The sequence below is a fragment of the Lactuca virosa genome, chromosome 4 (assembly GCF_052849685.1).
Source record: "Lactuca virosa cultivar CGN04683 chromosome 4, Lactuca_virosa_CGN04683_v6, whole genome shotgun sequence".
Taxonomy (NCBI): Eukaryota; Viridiplantae; Streptophyta; class Magnoliopsida; order Asterales; family Asteraceae; genus Lactuca; species Lactuca virosa.
In genome coordinates this window covers 12,814,148-12,836,241 of record NC_136429.1, presented here as the reverse complement: position 1 = coordinate 12,836,241, position 22,094 = coordinate 12,814,148, and the positions used below count along the sequence as shown (strand labels likewise).

The window sequence follows — 22,094 nt, the reverse complement described above, 5'->3', positions numbered from 1 at the left end:
GATTTGCGTGCACTGCAGACTAGCAGTCTTATTTGCTGATTGTTGATATGTGTATTATTGAGTTGCTAATAACTCCAAGACTGGTGATAGTCCGCAGGGTTGCTGATAACCCATAAGGCTGTTGAGAGCCCATAGGACTAATGATAGTCCTCAAGACTGTTGATAGTCCCATGGTTGCTGATAAGCCATAACTGTTTATTAGGTTGTGTTGAATGTGATATTTTGGAAAACTCACTAAGCTTTGGATTACAGTTGTTGATTTAAATGTTTCAGGTACTTTATCGGTTCGTGGGAATGTAAAAGCAGGACAGTACACATATACATCAACATTTTTATGATTTGAGATTCCACGTTTTCCCTTATAACTCAGATTTTGAAATATGGTTTTTGTGAACAAATGGTTTTGACTTGCATGTCTTTTACAAAAAAAGGTGTTTATTCTATTTTAACTATGAAAAATTTATTCTGGAATTTGGGACGTTACGCATGGTGTCTGCATCTATGGCTATGTTTCAACAGCCGGATTGGGACCAATCCATCAGACCTTCTGGTCGATCTGTGTCCATCCCACGACAACACCTTACCTTTTCAGCCCCACTCCATGGACTTGTTTCAGTCCCAACAACAAACTCAACACAACCCTTCCTCATTCGTTAAACGCAATGAACCTTAGAGATCATTGACACAAAGGTTCCACCATACACCTTTATTCCGATGCTGATATACTTTTATCATCGTCTCATTAACAATAATTTTTGAAATTTGCAATTTGAATTTAAAATATGATTTTATCCATAAACTTTGATTTTAAGGGGCAATTGTTATAGGTGAAAATTCTGACTTGAATTTGACGTATGATTTGGAGTAGCATGCTAGCCTGGATCTTGGCCAACATCTTGATCACTCTCGTTTATAGGCAACTAGATGTCTAAAAAACACACACAACTACATGGCCACTCTCTCTACTACTTGTACTCCGTAATCACGATTATCCACCACTTATACTCATTTATTTATTTAACAAAAACATCAAAGGCACTTAAATATTTTATGGTGCTTGAGGTTTTGTGCCGGCAATCTCATCAATGATCAAGAGTTTTCCTTGTAATTCTTGTGTCTAGCACCTCAGAATATTGGATATGATTCCGAATACAATACCACAACCCTTACTAAATTGCTTGATTCTCTCCTTGCATATTGTTGACCAAAACAGACGTGAATACAACAATATAATTTTTACTCATTCTTTTCCACTCAAGAAAATCCAAATTTGTATCTCATATCCTCACATCTCATCCCAAATGAAAAATTTGAATGTATGCCTTACACCTTTAAAAACCGTTTGGCGATGAAACACCCACCCCAATATGCATTGGAGTAAACTGAATAAATGCAAAACCACTAGGGCTAGCACCAGCGTCTCACCAGAGCCAACGTGAAGCTCAGTCTACAATGTTGTGTCAGCGTGTAAACTATATAAATGTAATATCTTGTATATATAGATAGATACGAAGTTAGTTAATAAATCTGATATCTTAGGGATATTAGATATACTATATTGTTTACGTAGACTAGGTGATATCTCTGTTTTGTAGGGATTCACATCGTAATTATTTTTATGTATGTACTAGGGTTCGTATCATTAGTTGATTATCAAACCCGAGAGAGCTTTGTGCTCGTTCTCTTTGTGAGAACCTTTCTTAGTGAGAAACCTTTGTGACATCTCTTTGTGTTCTTTCAGTTGCTTTTGTTAATCAATTAAGATCAAATGATCCTACAACATGCACCTATGTAATACCAAAACTTTTTAATCCAAAATTTACCATGGTTGTACAATATCCATGGTAATAAATCACAATAAAAATAAGGCTTTACAAAAACTGTACAAAATCTTCGGAGTTTACAATTGTTTAGTGTTACAAACTAATATCAACAACCATAGTAAAAGGGAAAGGATTATACAACATTAAGACTTCACTAAGTCCTTCACAAGACTTCTCTAGCAGCTTATTTCTGGGCCTAAACTTTCATACCTGAGTACATAACACAATTCCGTAAGTCGAAAGACTCGTGAGCTACATGGGTTTTAACCAAGTAAACAATTCAAAACATACTTTCAAAAGTAATTTTGAAACATATTGACAACTATATTAAACACAAGTAAGTCATAACTTTCAAAACATAGCCCTCACATGTAATTTTCTTACCATGGAATCTACACCCCTAGATCTTGCACATACATATTGTACTTGTGGGGAATCTATATCCCTAGCCAGTAAAATACCAACTCATGTATGGCTGCGAGAGAAGAAATCACCTCGTAACTTCTGCGTAAAATCTATACCCCTCAACATTACTTTTGATGAGAGGTACCATCCATACAGTGCCTCCTTGTCCCGTTATGAGGATCTGTAACCGTGTCCCATGATAGGGACCTGTGACCGTACCCTTTCAAGAGGATTTGTCCGGACCTATTTGCGAAAACTATGAATGCATTCATATCATAACACATAACCAATGAAAACTCATCATGAGTAATCAAATCCAATCAAATAACATATAACACGTGAAACTCACATATTAAACAACTAGTAATGCCTCTTTTGAAAATCATTAAACATATGTCATGCTAACATTTCAAAACATTGCTATAATCAATGTTTCCATTTTTATCAAACCAAGAAACTTGGGAACACAGAGACTTACGCTATAAACATTTTCACATATAGGATTGCTTGCTATCAAACACTTTCACATAAAACAATTTACTTTGCTATGTAGCCTAAAATCCACATGTGCTAACCTGACTAGTTAGTGAAAAGTAACTTCTGCTTTGGCCTATAGTTTTCGCATCGCCTCTCATCTAATCACTTTGTCGAAACGTATTCATAAAAAATACCAAGTTGTTCAGAACCTGTCTTAATTCACTAGAAGCTTAATCATCATGTCTATTACACTGTTCATTCGTCTGACCACTAACTAAACTTGCTAACCTTTTGTTACCAAACTAATTAAGCTTCACGATACAACTGCTAAACGCTTAACCCTGTAAGTCATTAGCTTAAACTCACATATCTGACAATTCCATAAACTAGGGTTCATAACCCTTGCTAACCAGATCAAGAGTTCCAATGTGGAATTCATCCATTGAGTTCATAATAACAACATATCTCGAACTCTAGTAACTAGCTCGGGTCCTAACAAACCTTCACTATTATATTATGTAAACACAATTATGAAATAACAAAATGAGAAGATACCTGAACTCGTTCGGTAGTCGTACCTTGTATACTAACATAAAGATTCCTTTTTAAGCTATTAATCAAAACATATTCGTTCTGATTTTCATTTGAAAGGAACCTGTTTGGCTGTCAAACCAACAAATAATGGGATAAAGAATATTAATAAAGCTCAAGTCACTGCTATTTCTTATACTAAATATAGTATAGAGTAAGCAGGGTCGGTCCACAGGAATACAGGACTTCTTATCTTGCCATATTTTCACACATAATACAAATAATATTAAAATGGGGGATTGTGTTAGAACTAGATTTAAACTTCATAAATAAACAAGATTGTTAACAGAATTTAGTAAAAGAAATACATTTCCGATTCTGATTCTTATACATGTATTATGTTGAAAGATGAAAAATGAATATGATTATGTTCTATCTAGGTTGGTAATTTAGATACTAATAAACTCTAATATCTAAGTTGACAAAAATTGTTTTATTCAAAACATGTTCTTCAAATAAAACTTCATTTAATTGATTTAATTCAAATAAGCTCTTTCTTTAAATCATTAAATGACTTTAAGTTCTTGCAACAATTACCAACAATATTCAATATTCCTCATAAGCTTGGGATTATGAACATTTAATCTTTGATTACACTCAGTTTGATTCAATTACAATCAATTAAGTGCATGTTACTAACATCAAATCATAAAACATATACGAATTTTACAATTTGATTAACTAGATTGATAAAAACCCTAATTCATTGATCAAGTGAAAAAGAGAATAAACCAAACACTTGATTAAGATCAAATCAAAGATTACTAGATGTTAAACACAAATCAAGTTCAAGTTACAACCTAACAACACATACTTAAGAATTCAGATTCGGAAATGATTTTGAAATCAACCACACATGTCTAGGTTAAACTACAAATCAAACAAGTTTAAACTTCAAATTGACTTACAAAAAGGAAATTAAAGTGTTTCCAAGTGTTAATCTACTTCCAAAAGCTCTGAAAATCGCCTTCTCTCTGCCCAAAATCCGACCTCCTCTCCAAAAAACCGATTGTCTCAATTATATGAGAGTAAAACTACTTTAAAAACTGTCGAGACGTTTACACGACCCGTGTAAATTAAAGGGTGCAATTTACACGACCGTGTAAACAAGAAAAGTAGAATGCTCCTGTATATGCGTTTACACGGCCCGTGTAAATTACAGGCTTCCATTTACACGGCCATGTAAACTCCTGTAAAACCAAAATCTTCATTTTCTTCATAACTTCCTCCTCGATGCTCCAATAGCCCTGAAATTTTACCCTCAACTCTTTTTAACCTCCTAAAGCAAGATCCAACCTCCAAAAGTCCCTGAAATATTACAAAAGTGTGTGAATGGAATTGCATCATGAAAAATCCCGAAAATATGCAAAATGCATGACTTTAAACCTAAATGCAATGTACTTTTATGAAATAAAGCTACAAAATGGGTACATGAAATGCACCTAACAGAACCATCGAAAGAAACCGTATATATATATATATATATATATATATATATATATATATATATATATATATATATATATATATATATATATATATATATTTGCCTCTGTTGCAAAAATACGTCACGTCACCAGCATGGAGGCGTCGCGTCCATGTGTGTCATTTTAGAGTCGGCCACGTAACTTGTTTCCTTGCCACATGTCTTATTCCTCCACCATGTGTCATGCTTCTGCTATATGTGTCCATCATCCGGGGCACATCGATATATCGTGTTCAAATAATTCACGCATCGTGTTATTTTGTTGACTTTCCATCGACCTGTTTAACTTGACCAAACGCTTTGGGTATAAGGCCTTAACGAGTAGTGTTCTCCCTTACATGTCATATTTAACTAAAAGCAAGCTTCATTTTTTCTCAAAATAACAATCTACTTTTGACGCATATGTCAAGACTAGCTCTACACGCCGTATAGAGTATAATAAAACACTTAGATTTTTGGTTCGTTACATCTCACTGCCCCTTAAGAAGATTCCGCCCTCGAAATCTTCCGTTCTCAAAATCTTTTCATAATTTTCTTAATCATATCTCTAATCTTTGACCCTTTTCTGTAACTAATTTTAACTTAATTAGTTTTGCATGTTATAGCAACTTACTTTGCTTTTTTCCTTGCATTCATATGCGATAATGCAAATGCAAAGCTTTCTTCATCAATCTACTTGTAAGGTAGATTATAACATATCACATCATATATCTTATCCTATTACAACCCATATGGTATACATATAACACCAATCATATATGGTCTTAGTTTTAAGCAACTACCAGCACACACTTTGATCCATTTTCACTATCCTGTACATGCTACAATTCTCCCCCTTTTTATAATAAATCTTGCTCAAGCTTCAAAAAAAATCATCATGTTGAAAAGTCACAATCTTCTTTCAAATGCCCATACCAAATTCTCCCCATTTTTATAATTGAAATATGATCATAAAACCTTCAAATAGGCATGAAAATGTCCTCAAATCGAATATATCAATGCTATACTCCCCATCGACAAGTGGAATAAACATTAAGCTTCAAAACTGAAAAAGTCAAAAAATGTGACAATTTTTGAAATATTGACTTTTCAGACTGCATTTGACTTGAATCAAAATCCAATATATACTATTCACGTGAAATATTCTTATGAAATGGAGGCGGAGACCATACTGTCCATGCTTGGCCCATGTTGCTGTAAGGAGTGACTCTCTTAAATGAGAGGTCATGGGTTCAAGTCTCGTTAGGAGACATAAGTGGTATTTTAGGCGCATGTTAGTTTGTCATTTCAAAAAGAAAAAAAGACTAGGTATGCAGATACTGTTGTTGTTGCATGAAGGGCTGTTGGCCATTGATTACGTCTGCTGCTAGCGACAGTTCCTAAGCTCGAACTACAGTTGTTCCTTCTTCCTCAGTTGTGGTTGTTTCCCCATAGTTTGATTAGTGAGTTTCAGTATTCATAATAACAGGAGTCAATGAGTCTAAGTGCGGGGATTACGAATCTAGTTGGGCTATGCATCACTCTTTAAGTAGGAGCATTAGCTGAGCCTCCAAGAAGGTAAGGAGTGGGGATCGATGACATATTAATGATGCAATGTAGTTGTATTTGGGCGTTAGATTGTTAATCATATATGTCACTATGTTCTTTTCAGGTACCGACCAATCAATGTGTGTAAGAAGTTCAGATATAGATTTGATCTGGGCCTGTAGTAGGAGGAGATGGTCCTGTCACCAATGGAGATGCTGTGTAGTTCGTTGTCAAGTTGAATTGAATTTTCATCCTTGTTAACACAAAATATATTTTGAGATTACGTCAGAAAGATCAGACAACAAAGTACCATCTTAAGGAGGGAGTGTAAGATCGTCCCATAAGTCTAGAATTTCCTAATGAAGTCAATATTTTTCCATTCTTGATGAACATGGTTAGAAGATCGAACGTCACTAGAGTCTTTAATGTGATCAATAACACTATAACACTGATATAATGGGTTTCAAAGAGTTCCATGCATACATCACAGTTCAAGCGGTCGAGGTCAAGGACTAATGGGAATAATGCCTTGATGTTGGTGATCCTATATAGTTTCTCGACGGTGGCTCGTTGCTTGGAGTAGTCAACATAGGCATGACAACTGTCGGAGGTCGAGAGACGTCGACAAAGAGATGCGGTTGATGTATGAGAGCTAGAGAGGCGGAGAGAATAATAAACAAAAGAATATTAACATTTTAGCTATGCATGTAGAATAATATTTTCCCATGAAATCCCTATTATATTAATTTACAATATATATACAAAATACAATGAGTCCAAGGCCAAATCAAACCGGAAGAAAGTGAGCCGTAAATCCCCTAAACACTAGTGTATTATACATGTGTATAGAAGATATTCGACCCACTTTGGGTCCGGTTTGTTTTGCCTTTGACCTATTGTATTTTGTAGATTCTTTGTGAATTAACGCAATAAAAGGTTTCATGGGAAAAGACTATTCTTGACTTACCACTAACATTTAATCCAACCTTCTTTTCAAGACATACTTCATGATTTTATACAGATAAACGATGAAGTCAAAGAGTGTTTTAAAGTTCATCCATTATATGTATGATATTTCAGTTGGGGCAGTACAACTATATACCGACTATAGGTCAAGAGGAAGTCAACATGGAAAGGTACAATTTGGAATGATACAAACAATTGTAAGTTTAAACCTATGTGTATTTGCATGTAAGTGTGCGAGTTAGAGACAAGTAAGAAAATTTGGTCAAAACCATTCCTGATTTTTTTCAACATTTCAAAGAAGTTGAAGCTTTTTATTACCCTAGGCCCACATCCGTATGCAAGTTAGTGAAAGTTTGATTGCTGATTTTTCATTTTTCATGGACAAAAACATATGATATAATCTTCGATTTTCATTAATTTAATTATCATCGTACAACGAGAGAGATGACAAACGGGTAACAAGCTGTGCTGCTAAGCCTTTTTGTATGGTAAAACTAATTATTTTGAAGACTACATCCATGAATCTAGGGGATATAACATTGCTATGCATGATCCGGAACCAAACATATCAAATGCAAATGGTATGAACACGTGTTGATTTTCCATGCACGATTTCACATGTTTGGTGATTTTGCTTATAACAACTTTTAAAGCGGTCTGTCCCGCCGTGAAACCCCCAATCCTCAAGCCCACGAGGGGGGATATCCATGTAAGGTCCAAACATGCGTGTTTCCCTCCAACCTATCTTCGATTTGATTTGATTTTTGGAATTTGTTAAAACTAAGTTTTGTATGGAAGTGTGGTTTGATTTAATGATTTTCATGGATTTGCTGAATTTATTTACTAGTTTCAGTTATAACAAGGTTGATCGGGCTTTTACGACCTGTTTCGGGCCTAACATTGGGTTTGTACGATCTGTATGAAAGTTCTTTATTTGGATTATTGGCCTACTCACATACACGAAAACAAAATTAAAGAAAGTACGTAGTTAACCAAGAGGTTAAATATCAAAAAAGATTAAAAAAAGGCACACTAATATATGGCTAGAACTAATACATACATAATTTAACCTCTAGTTATTAACTTAATAACTACTACAGTACTACCAAACTAATACCTATTATTGGTCATGCAACTGCTTACATTGATATCATGATGTTGAAAATGTTGGTGATGATGGCCATAAGAAGACATTGAGCTGCTACACTCTCCGACATCTTTTATCTCCTCTTCCTCCTCCTCAACCACTTCATTCTCCGGTGACACCGCCACGAAATGCGGCTGTGTCGCCTCACAAAAGGGTGGTGCCGCCAGTGGTGAAGACGAAACCGGAACGACTGATGGAAGTTTTGAGAGGAGGGCCTCAAGGCTGCTCATGGAAGGAGTTATGTTCAATGGTTGATTGTAAGCTGCCGGTAAATCGCTGCCACCACCACTGCCGCCATGGAAAGGCCATAGTTCAGGTGTGTTGTACCCTTCTGGTCTGAACGGGTATAGTGAGGACGATGGGTGTGGTAGTAGTACCCCTGGGATGCTCTCAATGTAGCTCAATTTCTTTCTTAGCATCACCACATAGCTCAAGTCTTCAATCACCTTTTGATTCCATTACCCAATTAGTGTATTTAGTGACAAAATAGATGCATACATTTAATATCATAAACTTATAAATAAATTTGAGGTAAGTTAATTATCACTTTTAAAGATGCAAGGTAGGAAATTGGCATTGAGTTGGATGTGCATGCAGGGGTATTTTTGTAATTTCAAGAAGCTCGCATTAGTATTATCAACCTAAAATAGATTTGGGGTATGCTAATGTCATTTTTAAAGATGCAAGTTTCAGACTTGAGTTAGATATGTGCATGCGGGGTATTGTTGTAACTCCATCAAGCCGAAGCCTTCAATCACCTTTTTGATAACAGTTTTTGTACGTAATCAAGAATTTAGTGACCCAAATAATATGCATATATAATATTTAGTATTATACTATTACCAACGTAAAATATATTTAGGGTATGTTAATTGTTATTTTTAATTGATGCAAGATAGGAAATCGACATCCTCAGAAACTTACACATGTTGTGCATGCGTGGGTACTTTTGTAATTTCACAAGCTCAAGTCTTTAGTAACGTATTAGGGACACAAAAATGATCAATGATATATTGAGTATTATGAACTCAAGATGGATTTATAGTGGCAACAAATTGTTATTTTCTAAATATGCATGGTAGAAAACTGACATTCTGTACAAGTACAACTTGAGTTTGTTGAGTATGCAGTGGTATTTTTGTAATTTCAGAAATTTTAGCAAATAGTATATGACCACCTTTTGATCCGATTTACAGGCAAGTACTTACTATTTAGTCGAGCAAGAAGCATACTATTTAGTATTATAGATTTGTCAAGACGAGTTTCACAACTTAAATATAATTTTCAGTCTTTTAAAAGTTATATATGTTTGGCTTTCAAAAGTCAAAGTTAACTACTTTATATTAACTATTATTGAAATCTCTGTATTATTAGTTAATATCTAGTTTATTTTTTCTAAATAAATAAATTTAGGTAGATGTAAGTGTTTTAATACTTTTAAATATAATTTGTGATAGAGAAAAACCTTGTGAATTGATCCCAGTTGGATAACACCTTCTCTAACAGCAACCAAAGCAATAGTCTGAGAATAAGAATTAAATTAAGTTGATTATATAGAACTTATAACAAGCTGCTTAAAAGTGTTGTACATAATGCACATTGTACTTGTACCTTTATACCGGCCTGAAACTGAGCCTCCCATGTCCTTGGATGCTATTTTTCAAGTAAATATAGAATAAATTAAACAGATAATAAATAAATAATAAACCATTTAACCCTAAATTAAAACGTTATACGAAAAAAAAACCCTAACACGTATCCAAACTAATTAACCATATATAATCACAAATAATTTTATGAACTTTAAAGCATTCATTGAACATATAATATCTGATCAAAACTGTTTTGTCATGAATTATTTAGTTACATAAGCATCAAAATATTTTACAAACGTGGTTAAAATTGTTCAAAATATAAATTATTTTCCATTATACGTTTCTTCCAAATTTGGAATTGTTCAACATACAATGATTTGCTTTAAACTGTTAATAACATATACATTTAATTTGCTAAAAACATATAAATCTAATGAGTTGTAATGGAAGATTTTATTGAAATCTATAAAACTTTATAAGCGCTTAGAAATAAATTATTTAGAGATTTTTAAGCTTTTAAAACCTTTAAAAATTAATTTTAATTAGAAGTATTTGTATTTGCCGTAACTCCTTGGCCCACGTTTAGTTTCTTGCTAGCTGGGTATTCTTTATAAAAATCACGGCCGTTTCCAAAAGAAAAATAGAAGTATTTGATAGCAAATTAACAGTTTAATAAATAAATGTTAATAAGAAACTATGAATCTCTACTTACTGAGTCCGCTGAGTTATTCCAAGTAGACAAGAAATTTATTTCTTGATCAGTAGGCTCTTTAAAAATCCACTTATGATTGTGATCTGCTGCTACTTTCCCAATTAACCTGAAAAAATATTTAGAAAATATAAATGAACACCTCTTAATATATATATATATATATATATATATATATATATATATATATATATATATATATATATATAGGAATAAATATTAGGAACAGAGAAAGAAATGAAGAAAAAGCAGTAAATTGAAAAAGTCCAAAAATACCCTTCACCGTAATTGTAAATTTCGTGGGACATTTTGAAGAAAAGCTCCGGTTGAAGGCCTTGATATTGTTGGTACTCATGGTTTGAATACGGTTGACAGTCACCGGAGTTTGTGTCTGCAGCTGTTGAGGCTGCGAAATTACAAAAACCATCCTCCCATGCTAGGATCCTATTTGTTTTAAATTAAGAAATCAATCATCGGATAAAATTTGCAAATAATAAATCAATTGACAATATTTCATATGATGAAATTAATTAGGTTGGATTAAATTAGTAAAAATACAGTTAATTATAAACGGAATATATTTCTTGAAATTGAAATTTAATGTACCAATTTCTTCGGTTGCCTCTTGACCTATCATAAGCTCCACCTTGAGCATCCCATCTATAATTTATTAAGAAAATGTAAGAATATAAAAATACAATTTCATAATTTAATATTTGTTTGTGGGTGAGATTAGCTGATTAGGGTATTTTTAGTTAAATCCTAGTTAAGTAATTAAATAGAAAAATTTACTTGGGAGGAGGGTAGTTTCTAGGCAAGATCCTCCAAAAAACAGCATAAACCCACTGGGAGTTTTCATGAATACAAAAGCTTCTGAGTGTGTGTTGAAGAAGATGAGTTACTGTTGATTGGCTTAGCTCCTCCATTGCCCTTCTCTCTTTCAACTTTCTCCCTAAAACACACACTTGTATCTATCTTTTTCTCTAGAAGAAGTGAAAACTAGACACCCTTTTCTCCTTTATATAATGCCTCCTGCAAGGGAGTTTCACTTCTCTCTCTCTCTCTATATATATATATATATATATATATATATATATATATATATATATATATATATATATATAATTCGGTTCAAATAAGAACGATTATAAAATGAAACCGAAAACATGAAAATAAATGTTGACAATCAATTTTAGAATGCTATCTTTATAGAAATGTTTTTTTTGAAAAAAATAAAATTTTAAATTTTACTTCTAGATAACATAACATTAATATCGATCTAATATATTCTTATAAAAATATAAATTCTTTTTTATTATATATATTAATCACATTGATTACAATTTGCTATTCATATATTTTATTCACATTTGATTAAACTATTCATATGTTATTATAAAAATACTTCATTTATATATTTGAAAAATGATAAACATACATTTGATTAAACTATTCGTATGTTATTATAAAAATACTTCAATTATATATCTCAAACATGATAAAGATACAAACTTTTTACACGTCAATTTTTTTTATCATAGAAAACCTTTGCATCAATTTTTTTTATCATAGAAAACCTTTGCATCATTACGTTTGGATTACAAATTTAGAATAATAAATTCCAATCAGTATTATCCAAAATTTTATGATTCATCTTATTTCAACTAGAGGAAAACTTAGAGAATGTAGTATTTTAGTGCTAGCATGAAGATGTGGAATAATAACAAAATAAGAAGCTTTGACAAAGAATTTCAACTACTACATATCACAATTGCAAATGAAGATATCAGAAGATTTTGATCATAAGGAGACTTGGAAGAAGTATGGTTATGTAAAATTTGATTTGAATGCACCATTTACTAGGATAAAAAGCCTTGTGCATAGGATCATGCATCAAGTAATAACAAACACCATTGCTCATCATGAAAATAGTGATCTAGTGTGTCGCAATGATCTTTTTTTAGATAAGATTTTAACATTTGAAGAAGACGTGAATGTTCCATATTGTCTTGCATTTTACTTAGGAATCCATAAAAAGGACCACCATATAGTAAAATAATTGTTGGAGGGTATGTCCCAGAAATTATGGATATGGATTTTCTCAAATCCATTGATGCTTTTAAGGAGATTCATGATTTTACTAGGTTGAAGAATATAAATGAGGAAAGTGAAGAAAAAAAAAGTAAATGAAAATAAAGGGGAAACTTCTATGAAGAGGTAGTGGCAAAAGAGAAAAAGAAAAGGTAAATGTTAGGGAGGAGAAAACTAAATTTTTTGAAGAAGTGAAAAAGTCAATCATTAGGGGCGCTAACAATGAAGAAACAATTAAAGGGATAATGCTAACACTTTCAAATATGAGAGATCATATTGATGGACTTCACAAAATGTTAGATCGGGCTATAAATGAGATATTGATTTTAAAAGTAGATAATGACAAACCACGACCAAAATCTACAAGTGAGGATGCAAAAACCGATAATGATGAAAGCATGGAAGAAAAGATTGAAAGTGAATATGAAACCGAAGAAGATCCAAGTGATGATGAATACTATAAGGATAAAATAGGGAAAAGTTTGAAAAAGAATTATCGGATAGAGAACCATCATATTTGCTTAATAATGATGACCTAATGGATGTTTACAACATTTTCGATAATGAAGATTGAAAAGAGCACCAAATGGGGATTTTAATTATTTTAGTTATTTAAGTTAGTTTAGTTTTTTAGTTTCTAAGTGTGTTTAATTTTCTTGTTTTCTATTGGAATAATGCAGCCAAGTTTTTTTTTTTTTCTCTATATTTTGTTTTGCGATCTAGGACTCAACTGCAATTACTTCAGATGTATACATTTATGGAGAAGAAATAACAACAAGACTAAGTGAGGGGTTAACATGCTACAAAAAGGAGCTTGATATGCCTACAAGAAGAAGGGAGTTAGTGCCTAATCAACACAAGCCTCTCTATCTATGTTTGAAGAATTAACAAAGCTCACTGAACAAAAACCGCGCCAAGAATATACCGTTAGTGCCAAGTAAATGTACAAATTATCAATCCAGTGTTTCAGATGACATTTCATGCCGATACCTGATATTCTCTCTGAGAATTTATGCTGAAGAATAAACGCAAGATTTTGAAGAACTGTTCAGTAGTTTCATAACAAAAGAGGAATCATGAACTCATGCTATAAGAAGAAAGGCAACTACATAACAAGGGGATTATTATTCTTATCTTTACCTTAATTTTTACATTTATATCCAACGAGGTCGTTGCATATTTTACGTGTAGCGTAGACATTATGAATTATAGAAAATTACTAATGATAAAAAGAATAATTACAAGATTATTTATAAAGATTAGAATCTAATTTTTTATTATAAACTATTGATAACGCAAAACAAGTTCGACATATATATTTGATGGCTATGTTATAATATATATGTGGCTTTCTAACTTTAGTGAAATCATAGAACAAAAATGTGAACTTGTCTTGTATGCTGGATATTATAAATTTTGCAATGTTTTCTAAAATGTACCCCCACCTAAAAACCTTATTCAATCAATAAGGTTTGAGGTTAAGTTCTAAATAGATTAGACAGGAAGGAAAGAAAATATCCAAATATGAAATATGTGAAATATTGTAGAAATTAAGAATTTCTAGTTGAGCTCAAGAGTAGAAGTCAATTTGTGACCTTTGGAATGAAACAAAAATTTATACATATATATCTTCCACATAAAGTCATGGACTTCTTTTAATGGATCTTAGGAGTAGCAAAAATAAGTATCCAAAAATCTCCCATAGAAAGCCATGAGCTAAAACTAGTAAATTTGGTACGAAATATATATGTATCAAAGGAAAATATGTACCAAAAGGAATGTGGAAGCTAGTATCTCAAAAAGAAATATCAAATGGGATAAAAAAATGTATGATAGCTTGATAAAAATATATTGAGATTGAATGTTTTTATTAAAAGGGTATATTTAAAGGAATGTAGAAGTAGGTAATGTTCATAGTAAGTAGTAAACATTTATGGAAATTGTGAGTATTTAAAGTTGAGAAAGTTATTTAGGATTAGACATATATATGCACATAGAAATTCAATATATGTGGAAGATTTAAATTAATTGTTATTTTGAAATTTAGTTGATTTAATAATAATTTGCTTGAGGACTAGCAAAATCTAATTGTGAGGTATTTTGATATGTAATTGTCACATCCCTAATTTTCACAGTCAAATAAAAAATTTTCTTTATGCTTATTTAAGATAGAGTATCTTTTTGAAGAATATAATAGTGTAAAATTTGTCCCAAAACATTTTTCTTATAAGGTAAATTAGAGTCAAAACATTTTCAAAGAAATATTTTAATATTAAAAACTTCGGATGTCAACCATGATATAGAAACGTAAGCATAAACTAGTTATTAGACGCTTCACAACTTTTTATTACACTAATGGCCTTAAACTCCTTAAATCTCTCGGTAGATTAAAACATCACTATCCATGTACCTTCGTACCGCTACCTGTGATACGAAAACTCCGACTTTCATTTATATTGTTTTGGTTAACAATCAACCGATTTTTATTTCGATTTATGTGTCACACAATGCTGTACTGTGTCGCATCGAAACATTGAAAAATCATAACTTCCTCATACAAATTCAAATTTCAGTGTTCTTTATATGTATGGGCTCGTGATCACGATCTCTACTACTTTTGTTTAGATTATTTATCCTAAATAATCTTTTAACTTTTATAATTTATTCAGCACTATTTATTAAGTTTTAAAATAAATTTTTATACAAATATTATATACATAATATTTGTCGAATTTCGATACATACGATATATATATATATATATATATATATATATATATATATATATATATATATATATATATATATATATAGGGTTAAGTTCAAATGAGAACACTATTTAATGTGAGAACACTACTTTATGTTACTATTCTACTATGAATTTAATATGTATAGTATTGTAGTAATTATAATATGAATATATTCAATTTTATATTGCTATTCTACTATAAAATTATATATATATATATATATATATATATATATATATATATATATATATATATATATATATATATATATGTAGTAATTTAGTAAATTCTAATGTGAATGTTAAATATGTGATTGTTCATATATTCGGTGATGAATAATGTCATAAAGTTTTACATACAAAATTTTAATGTTAATATTAATGTGTGATTGTTCGTATATTTGTTGATGAATAATGCAATATCGTTGTATATACAAAATTCATAGTATAATAGTAACATAAAGTAGTGTTCTCACGTTCTCACATTAAATAGTGATCTCATTTGAACTTAACCCTATATATATATATATATATATATATATATATATATATATATATATATATCATATTTATAATAACACATATTATATTCGAATAATACTCTTTCATTTATTCATAAAGTTACAGCGTAAATACAAATTTTATAATTAATGCCTTGCGAGAAAAACGAACGTTACAGTAATGAATTATACATATTTTTATCGACATATTTAATACCTTTTTACACAGTTTTATAGAGATTTGATACTTAAATGATAACAAATTTGTATTGCAGATTATAAGAACTAAAAGATGAAATAGAAGATATTTTCAACATATTATGTAAGAAATTCGTAGCTTGAAGACTAAGCAAGATTTAAATTGAAGATATCACTAGAATAATAGAAGATTTTGAAGAATTCTAAAGATCTTCTAATTCGCGCCGCGATTTATGTCGGTCTAAAAAAGATATAAATAAAACTAATTTTCGTAAAATCAAGAGAGGTTAGAAGATTTGGAAAATTTTTAGAGAAAAAAAAGAAGAGATGGAGGTTTAGGGTATGTCAAGAATCCTAGAAGAAGCAGAAATGAATTGAAGACATATGCAGTTGAAGATCTAGAGAATTTTGGTTTGCATTATGTTTAATTTCTTTGTTCTTATTAGTTATTTAGTTTTGGATTATGGGCTAAGTCCCTATACTTTTGATTAGATGTAGAAGATCTCTATTTGTGGTTTAATCATTGAAAGGAATTTGATAGTATTCAATTTATTATGTTAATGTTTAACTAAATATCCATGAGTATTGATAATGATTTTGTTATGTTTATGTAACTGAGTATGATTGATAATTAGGTTCAGATTATGTATCTTGAATCACATTGTTTATTAACTTGTCCAAGATGAAAAATTAAGTCAAGAGCGTAGGCAGTTGTGATTAATGGAGTGATACCCTAGGTTAAACATAATAAAATTGAGTTTGTATTTGTGATTGATCCAATAACTTGGATAATTTGAGAGGTTTCCAGATAACTTAGAGTTAGAGGATTAATCATATTAACATTGAGTTAATCAACTTAGAAATCAGTGAATGTCTATCAAATTTCCATTGCACTTCATATGAATTAACCATATTTCTAGAGTGATTCGAAAATCTAATCAAAATTATCTTGCTGATTTCAGAATTACTTTGTTTTATTATTTTATTTAGTACACATCGATTCCCCTTAAGTTCGACACCCTTACTTACTTCAACTAATACTATATTCGATCATGTACACTGTATGGTGCTAATACTCGGATTAGTTTGTTAGGATTTATAAATTTAAAACTAGATTTGTAGTTTGAATTAAGTTTATATTATTAGACTATTTTTCTAAGATCAATGTCTATCATATGTTAATAAAGATAAAACATGTCGAAGTTTAAATATGAAAATAAGGATAAGACTTGCCAGAATCAAGAAGTAAATAGAAGTATTTATGTAATCCTAGTCTAATGTTATATGTACTTTTGTGTATTAGCAAGTACGAGTTTTTTGTGATCTTTTAATTAGATCTATTAATCTGATTTGTGTCTTATATTATTCTCCCCAAAATTCAGAAGTTGTTTAATACTAAAAAGATAAGTTTCATAACAATCATTTGTTAACTTGTGTTTATTGCATCATCCGTGACAAAGGACTGTATCAAAGCACTGTTTAGACACATTTCTTAAAGTTTGATCCTTAAAAATCTATTTTCTATAAGCAAATCAATCATCATGTCTTCATCATGCTAATTTCAATCAAACTCTTCATGAAAGTGTCCATCATTTATTGATAAAAACTTCTGAATATGGCTAAGAAAGACCCTCATGGTTTTTAAAACCATGTTGCAATATACTTGAAGTGGTCGTTGATGTCCTTTTTATTCTAACTAGTTAGCCTACATGTTCTAGTACCCCATGAACAATGTCAGAACCATCAAAACACCCATCAAATAGTAGAGTAAAGATGATAGAGGATGGTAAATTTAGATGTAAGGGAAAAATCTCCAATCTTCAAAGTCATTCCAGTATATCACATGGTAGAAGGACGTGTTGGTACCAAACTTAATATTCAATCAATCAATAAGAACACAATTGGATACTTTGAAACTAAAACTTTATTATCAAGAATTGGTTCATAAGATATGAGAAAATAATCAGAGGGCAAACTCTGATTATGAAGACACTCTTTATTGATAACATTCACAGATAATGTTATCAACTATATATAATGTGACATCCCCTATTTTTTAGAATCAAATAAAACTTTTTCTTTATGTTTTAAAATGCCATGTTGTCTATGTTGCAGAAAATCCCAGTTTAATAAAATATTTTGAGATAACAAATATTGTTTAAAAATACCCAAAACACTAATCATGTCATAATTAATACCCAACATAGGTTACAGCATAAAGACATATAGGTATTGATTACTATTATATGTTTATCTCTTTATTCACTGGACATCTTATTCAAATTCGAGCAACCTTTGTACTGTTACCCGTGATGCATATAATTTCAGTATGTTAGGTTTGGGAACCTGGAGAGACACATAGGGTTTTTAATCACACAATATTATAATGATAATAAATCATAATTAATAATCATGCTAAACAACTACTACCAGACAATATAGATATATAATCCAACATATATATTCATAAGACAATCTACCCATAGTTACCCAGCCCAATCGATTCTCACAAATCCTACTTCAACAATTATCTGGAAGAATCACTTTACCCGATGAATCGTTTGAGAAATGGTTTAACTACACATCTAGGGGATTCCTTGGTTGGTGTTAAGTCATAAAGGAAATCCAAACATTAGAGTATTTGATAAATATTTGTGACAACTCGAAAGATTTTGGATTAAGCTAGGTCTAAACCTTAACCCTATACGAGTGAATTCACAGCATAACCAGATGCCCTAGAACATTGAAAGCCATGAAGAACATGTTTTTATATAACTTATTATATACTCAAACTTTGAAAACCATATCGTAAATAACCCCCTTGAAAGTAAACAAGTTTAATAAAACAAGACTAGTCAAAATGTGGGAATAGAAATCATGAAATGTGAACCTTGTTTTAATATCTAGCCTAGTACCCCACCCTAGAATATCTCATGACTGAAATCTCCTACCTAAGACATCTTAGAACCGAAAACACCTCCTAGTCCACTAAGGACCGAAAACACACCATAAGGGCCCATTAAGGCCGAAAACACTAAGGGAAGAAACTTAAGACCGAAATCATAAAGTGAAGCCAAGCCTAGGACCGAAATCACATGTGATTTCGGTCATACTAGGCTAATTTAATAGGGTTTACGGTCTAGAGTGTGAATAAGACAAGGAAAAGTTGACTCCAGGATGTGATTTCACTTCCATTTCCAATGCACTCACAGTAACCCACGTAAGAACCACCAAATAACAATGTTTTAACCTACAAATTTCCAAGCACATATCCCATCTTTTATTTCACCCTTAATAACGACAGTAAGCCATTACAAATCCCCACCATTTCTCTTATTCTCCAACTTTCCTCATTTTCTCTCCTATTATCCTCTCACGAACAAGAGTAAGGATTTGCTAAAGGCTTAACTCTTCAAGCCTCCTTAGAGTTTTTGGTAAGTTGTCCCATTAATCTAGTATTTTATATCAGTTTCATGGTAGATTCATATTATATTACACAATTAATATGTGATAAAAAATCTTAGGACAATATTTCTTCCAAAGAAGTTCATCAACTCATCCAAGAGTTTAGGCTTGAGATCTTCACTCCATCACTCCAAACAATCCGTAAACCAACTCAAGGTGAGTTCATATCCCATATTTTTCAAGCGTTTTCCATGTTTTAGGGGGGGGGGGATACAAGTACAACTTTGTTTATCCCACATATAATTACATGCTTTCATCCTTTATGTTAAAGATAAAATATTATCTGCGCAAGTTATGGTTTATACTAGTTTTGGTATAAATATTTGTGATATACATATTGTTAAAACAAACATCATCTATGTTATAAATTTTAGGTGATTAGCATAAAATCAATCCTATGATGTACATGCAACCCTAATTGCTTTGATCTAGGTTTTTCTAAGTAAACATACAACATTGAATACCAAAGCAATAAACCCTAATTGACTAGCATACAAATCTGAAAATCACATATAATTAGGGTTAGGACTATTACCTTGATTGTTATGTAGCAATAACAATCACAAACCTCCTTGATCTTGACTCTTGAAAGCTTAGTGCTCCAAGTGTTGCACCTCTAATGGAGTCACAAACACCACTAACAACTAGGATGAACAAGAGAGAGAGAAGAGACACCAAAAACGTCCAAGATACTCTTAGGAATGCTTAGCCACGTTTTTGGGAGCCTTAGGGGTCCTTATATAGTTGAGGCTACTAGGGTTTTCAACTTGGAAACCCTAATCCAGTTGCTTAGTCCTTAAGCAGCCCAAAGATCCTTCCAGAAGGCCCTTTGGACGATTTCTATATGGACTCTCATATAGAATTCGTCTGCTACTTCCTTATGGATATTAAGCCCAACTTTGTAACTATCTTATAATTACAGTATCGTCCCCCTTAATTGAATTAATCTCTTTTGTCCACAAAATTAATTCTAAATTAATTATTTATCAATATAAATTAAACAATATGATTTCTCTTTTAATATATTATTCACATAATATATTAATAAATCATAATTAGTCCTCTTTCTCCTTAATTCATCCTATCAGTTGCTATGGTGAAGGCAACCCAAAAGGACCATGCTCATAATCGCTTCAAGTACATACCAAAATAGTTATGGGCTTGGAAACCTAATCCAACAGTCTCCCACTTGGATAAGTCTAATAACTATTTTGCAAGTACGACTTCAGAACCTGATTAGCAATCATAGCTTTCAAAAGCCGTTGTCAACTCTGATCTTATCAGTAACACGTCCTTTAGATAAGGGATCATATATTCCTCCATTCTAGATATCGTATGAACTGAGACATGGGTTTTAATCATACTCTCTGTTCATGTGTTGTTTCCCGATTTCCGATTTATGACGACTGACAACAGACTATAATGGAACACATCAACTTAGTCCAGGCTTGGCCAAGCGCTTAGGGTGTCATCACTAAATCATCGAGGGGCCCACAGATATCACTTTTATCCCTCTTAGGGTAAAAGGAACGGATAAACTTCGACTCAAATGCTCGCTTGTACCTATCAAATCACACACAACAATATGTTTTATAATACTTGTAACACCCAAAAATTTCAACCAATTTAAAACATTTTATTTCATTCAAAAATCATTAAGTTCATACATCCTATTTTCAAAATAGTTTAGACATCAGAGTATCCCCCAGAACCATATCACATAAATCATAAAACATGAGAAGTGGTACGATCACACCTTCGCCTTGCCACGATCTCATGAAGCACCTGAAACAATAAACCACAACTGTAAGCCCGAAAGCTTAGTGAGTTCCCCCAAAGCACCCATACACACATAAACATACGCATGCAACAAAGAACAACATACTATAGGTCCAATCAACCTTCCGGTTGGAATACCCCTGGCCCTCAACCATCGGGTAGGAATGCCTACATACTACGAGCCCAATCATCCTACCGGGATGGAATACTCTCGGCCCACAATCATCGGGTTGGAATGCCCATGCACCTATACGTATAACAATAACTATTATGGGTCTAATCATCTCGCAAGATGGAATACCCCAGGCCCCTCAACCATCGGGTTGGAATGCCAACATACTATGAGTCCAATCATCCTACCAGGATGGAATACTCCTGGCCCACAACCATCGGGTTGGAATGCCCCTACACTAGCAAACATGCACACATAACAGGCAACCACATAACACTCTACAGAACCAACATACTAGGGCCCTATCATCCTACCGGGATGGAATGCCTTCTGCTACTGCTCAACATACATATCCCGCAGGTAACCTCCTACCAGCGTACATAAGGCAAGACCAACTACAGGTCTATGAATATA

At 32.1% G+C, this 22,094-nt stretch overlaps 1 protein-coding gene across 1 annotated transcript; it reads right to left on the bottom strand.

Moving 5' to 3' along the window:
* Positions 1 to 8,246: 8,246 nt before the first annotated feature.
* LOC145169355 (protein RICE SALT SENSITIVE 3-like) lies at positions 8,247 to 11,765 on the bottom strand. Its single transcript, XM_079087935.1, has 7 exons — positions 11,519 to 11,765; positions 11,333 to 11,386; positions 11,003 to 11,170; positions 10,730 to 10,835; positions 10,034 to 10,075; positions 9,888 to 9,944; positions 8,247 to 8,868 (listed from the first exon to the last, which is right to left on the bottom strand). The coding sequence occupies exons 1-7, from the start codon at positions 11,650 to 11,652 to the stop codon at positions 8,386 to 8,388; spliced, it is 1,044 nt and encodes a 347-aa protein (XP_078944061.1). The 5' UTR covers positions 11,653 to 11,765; the 3' UTR covers positions 8,247 to 8,385.
* Positions 11,766 to 22,094: the final 10,329 nt, after the last annotated feature.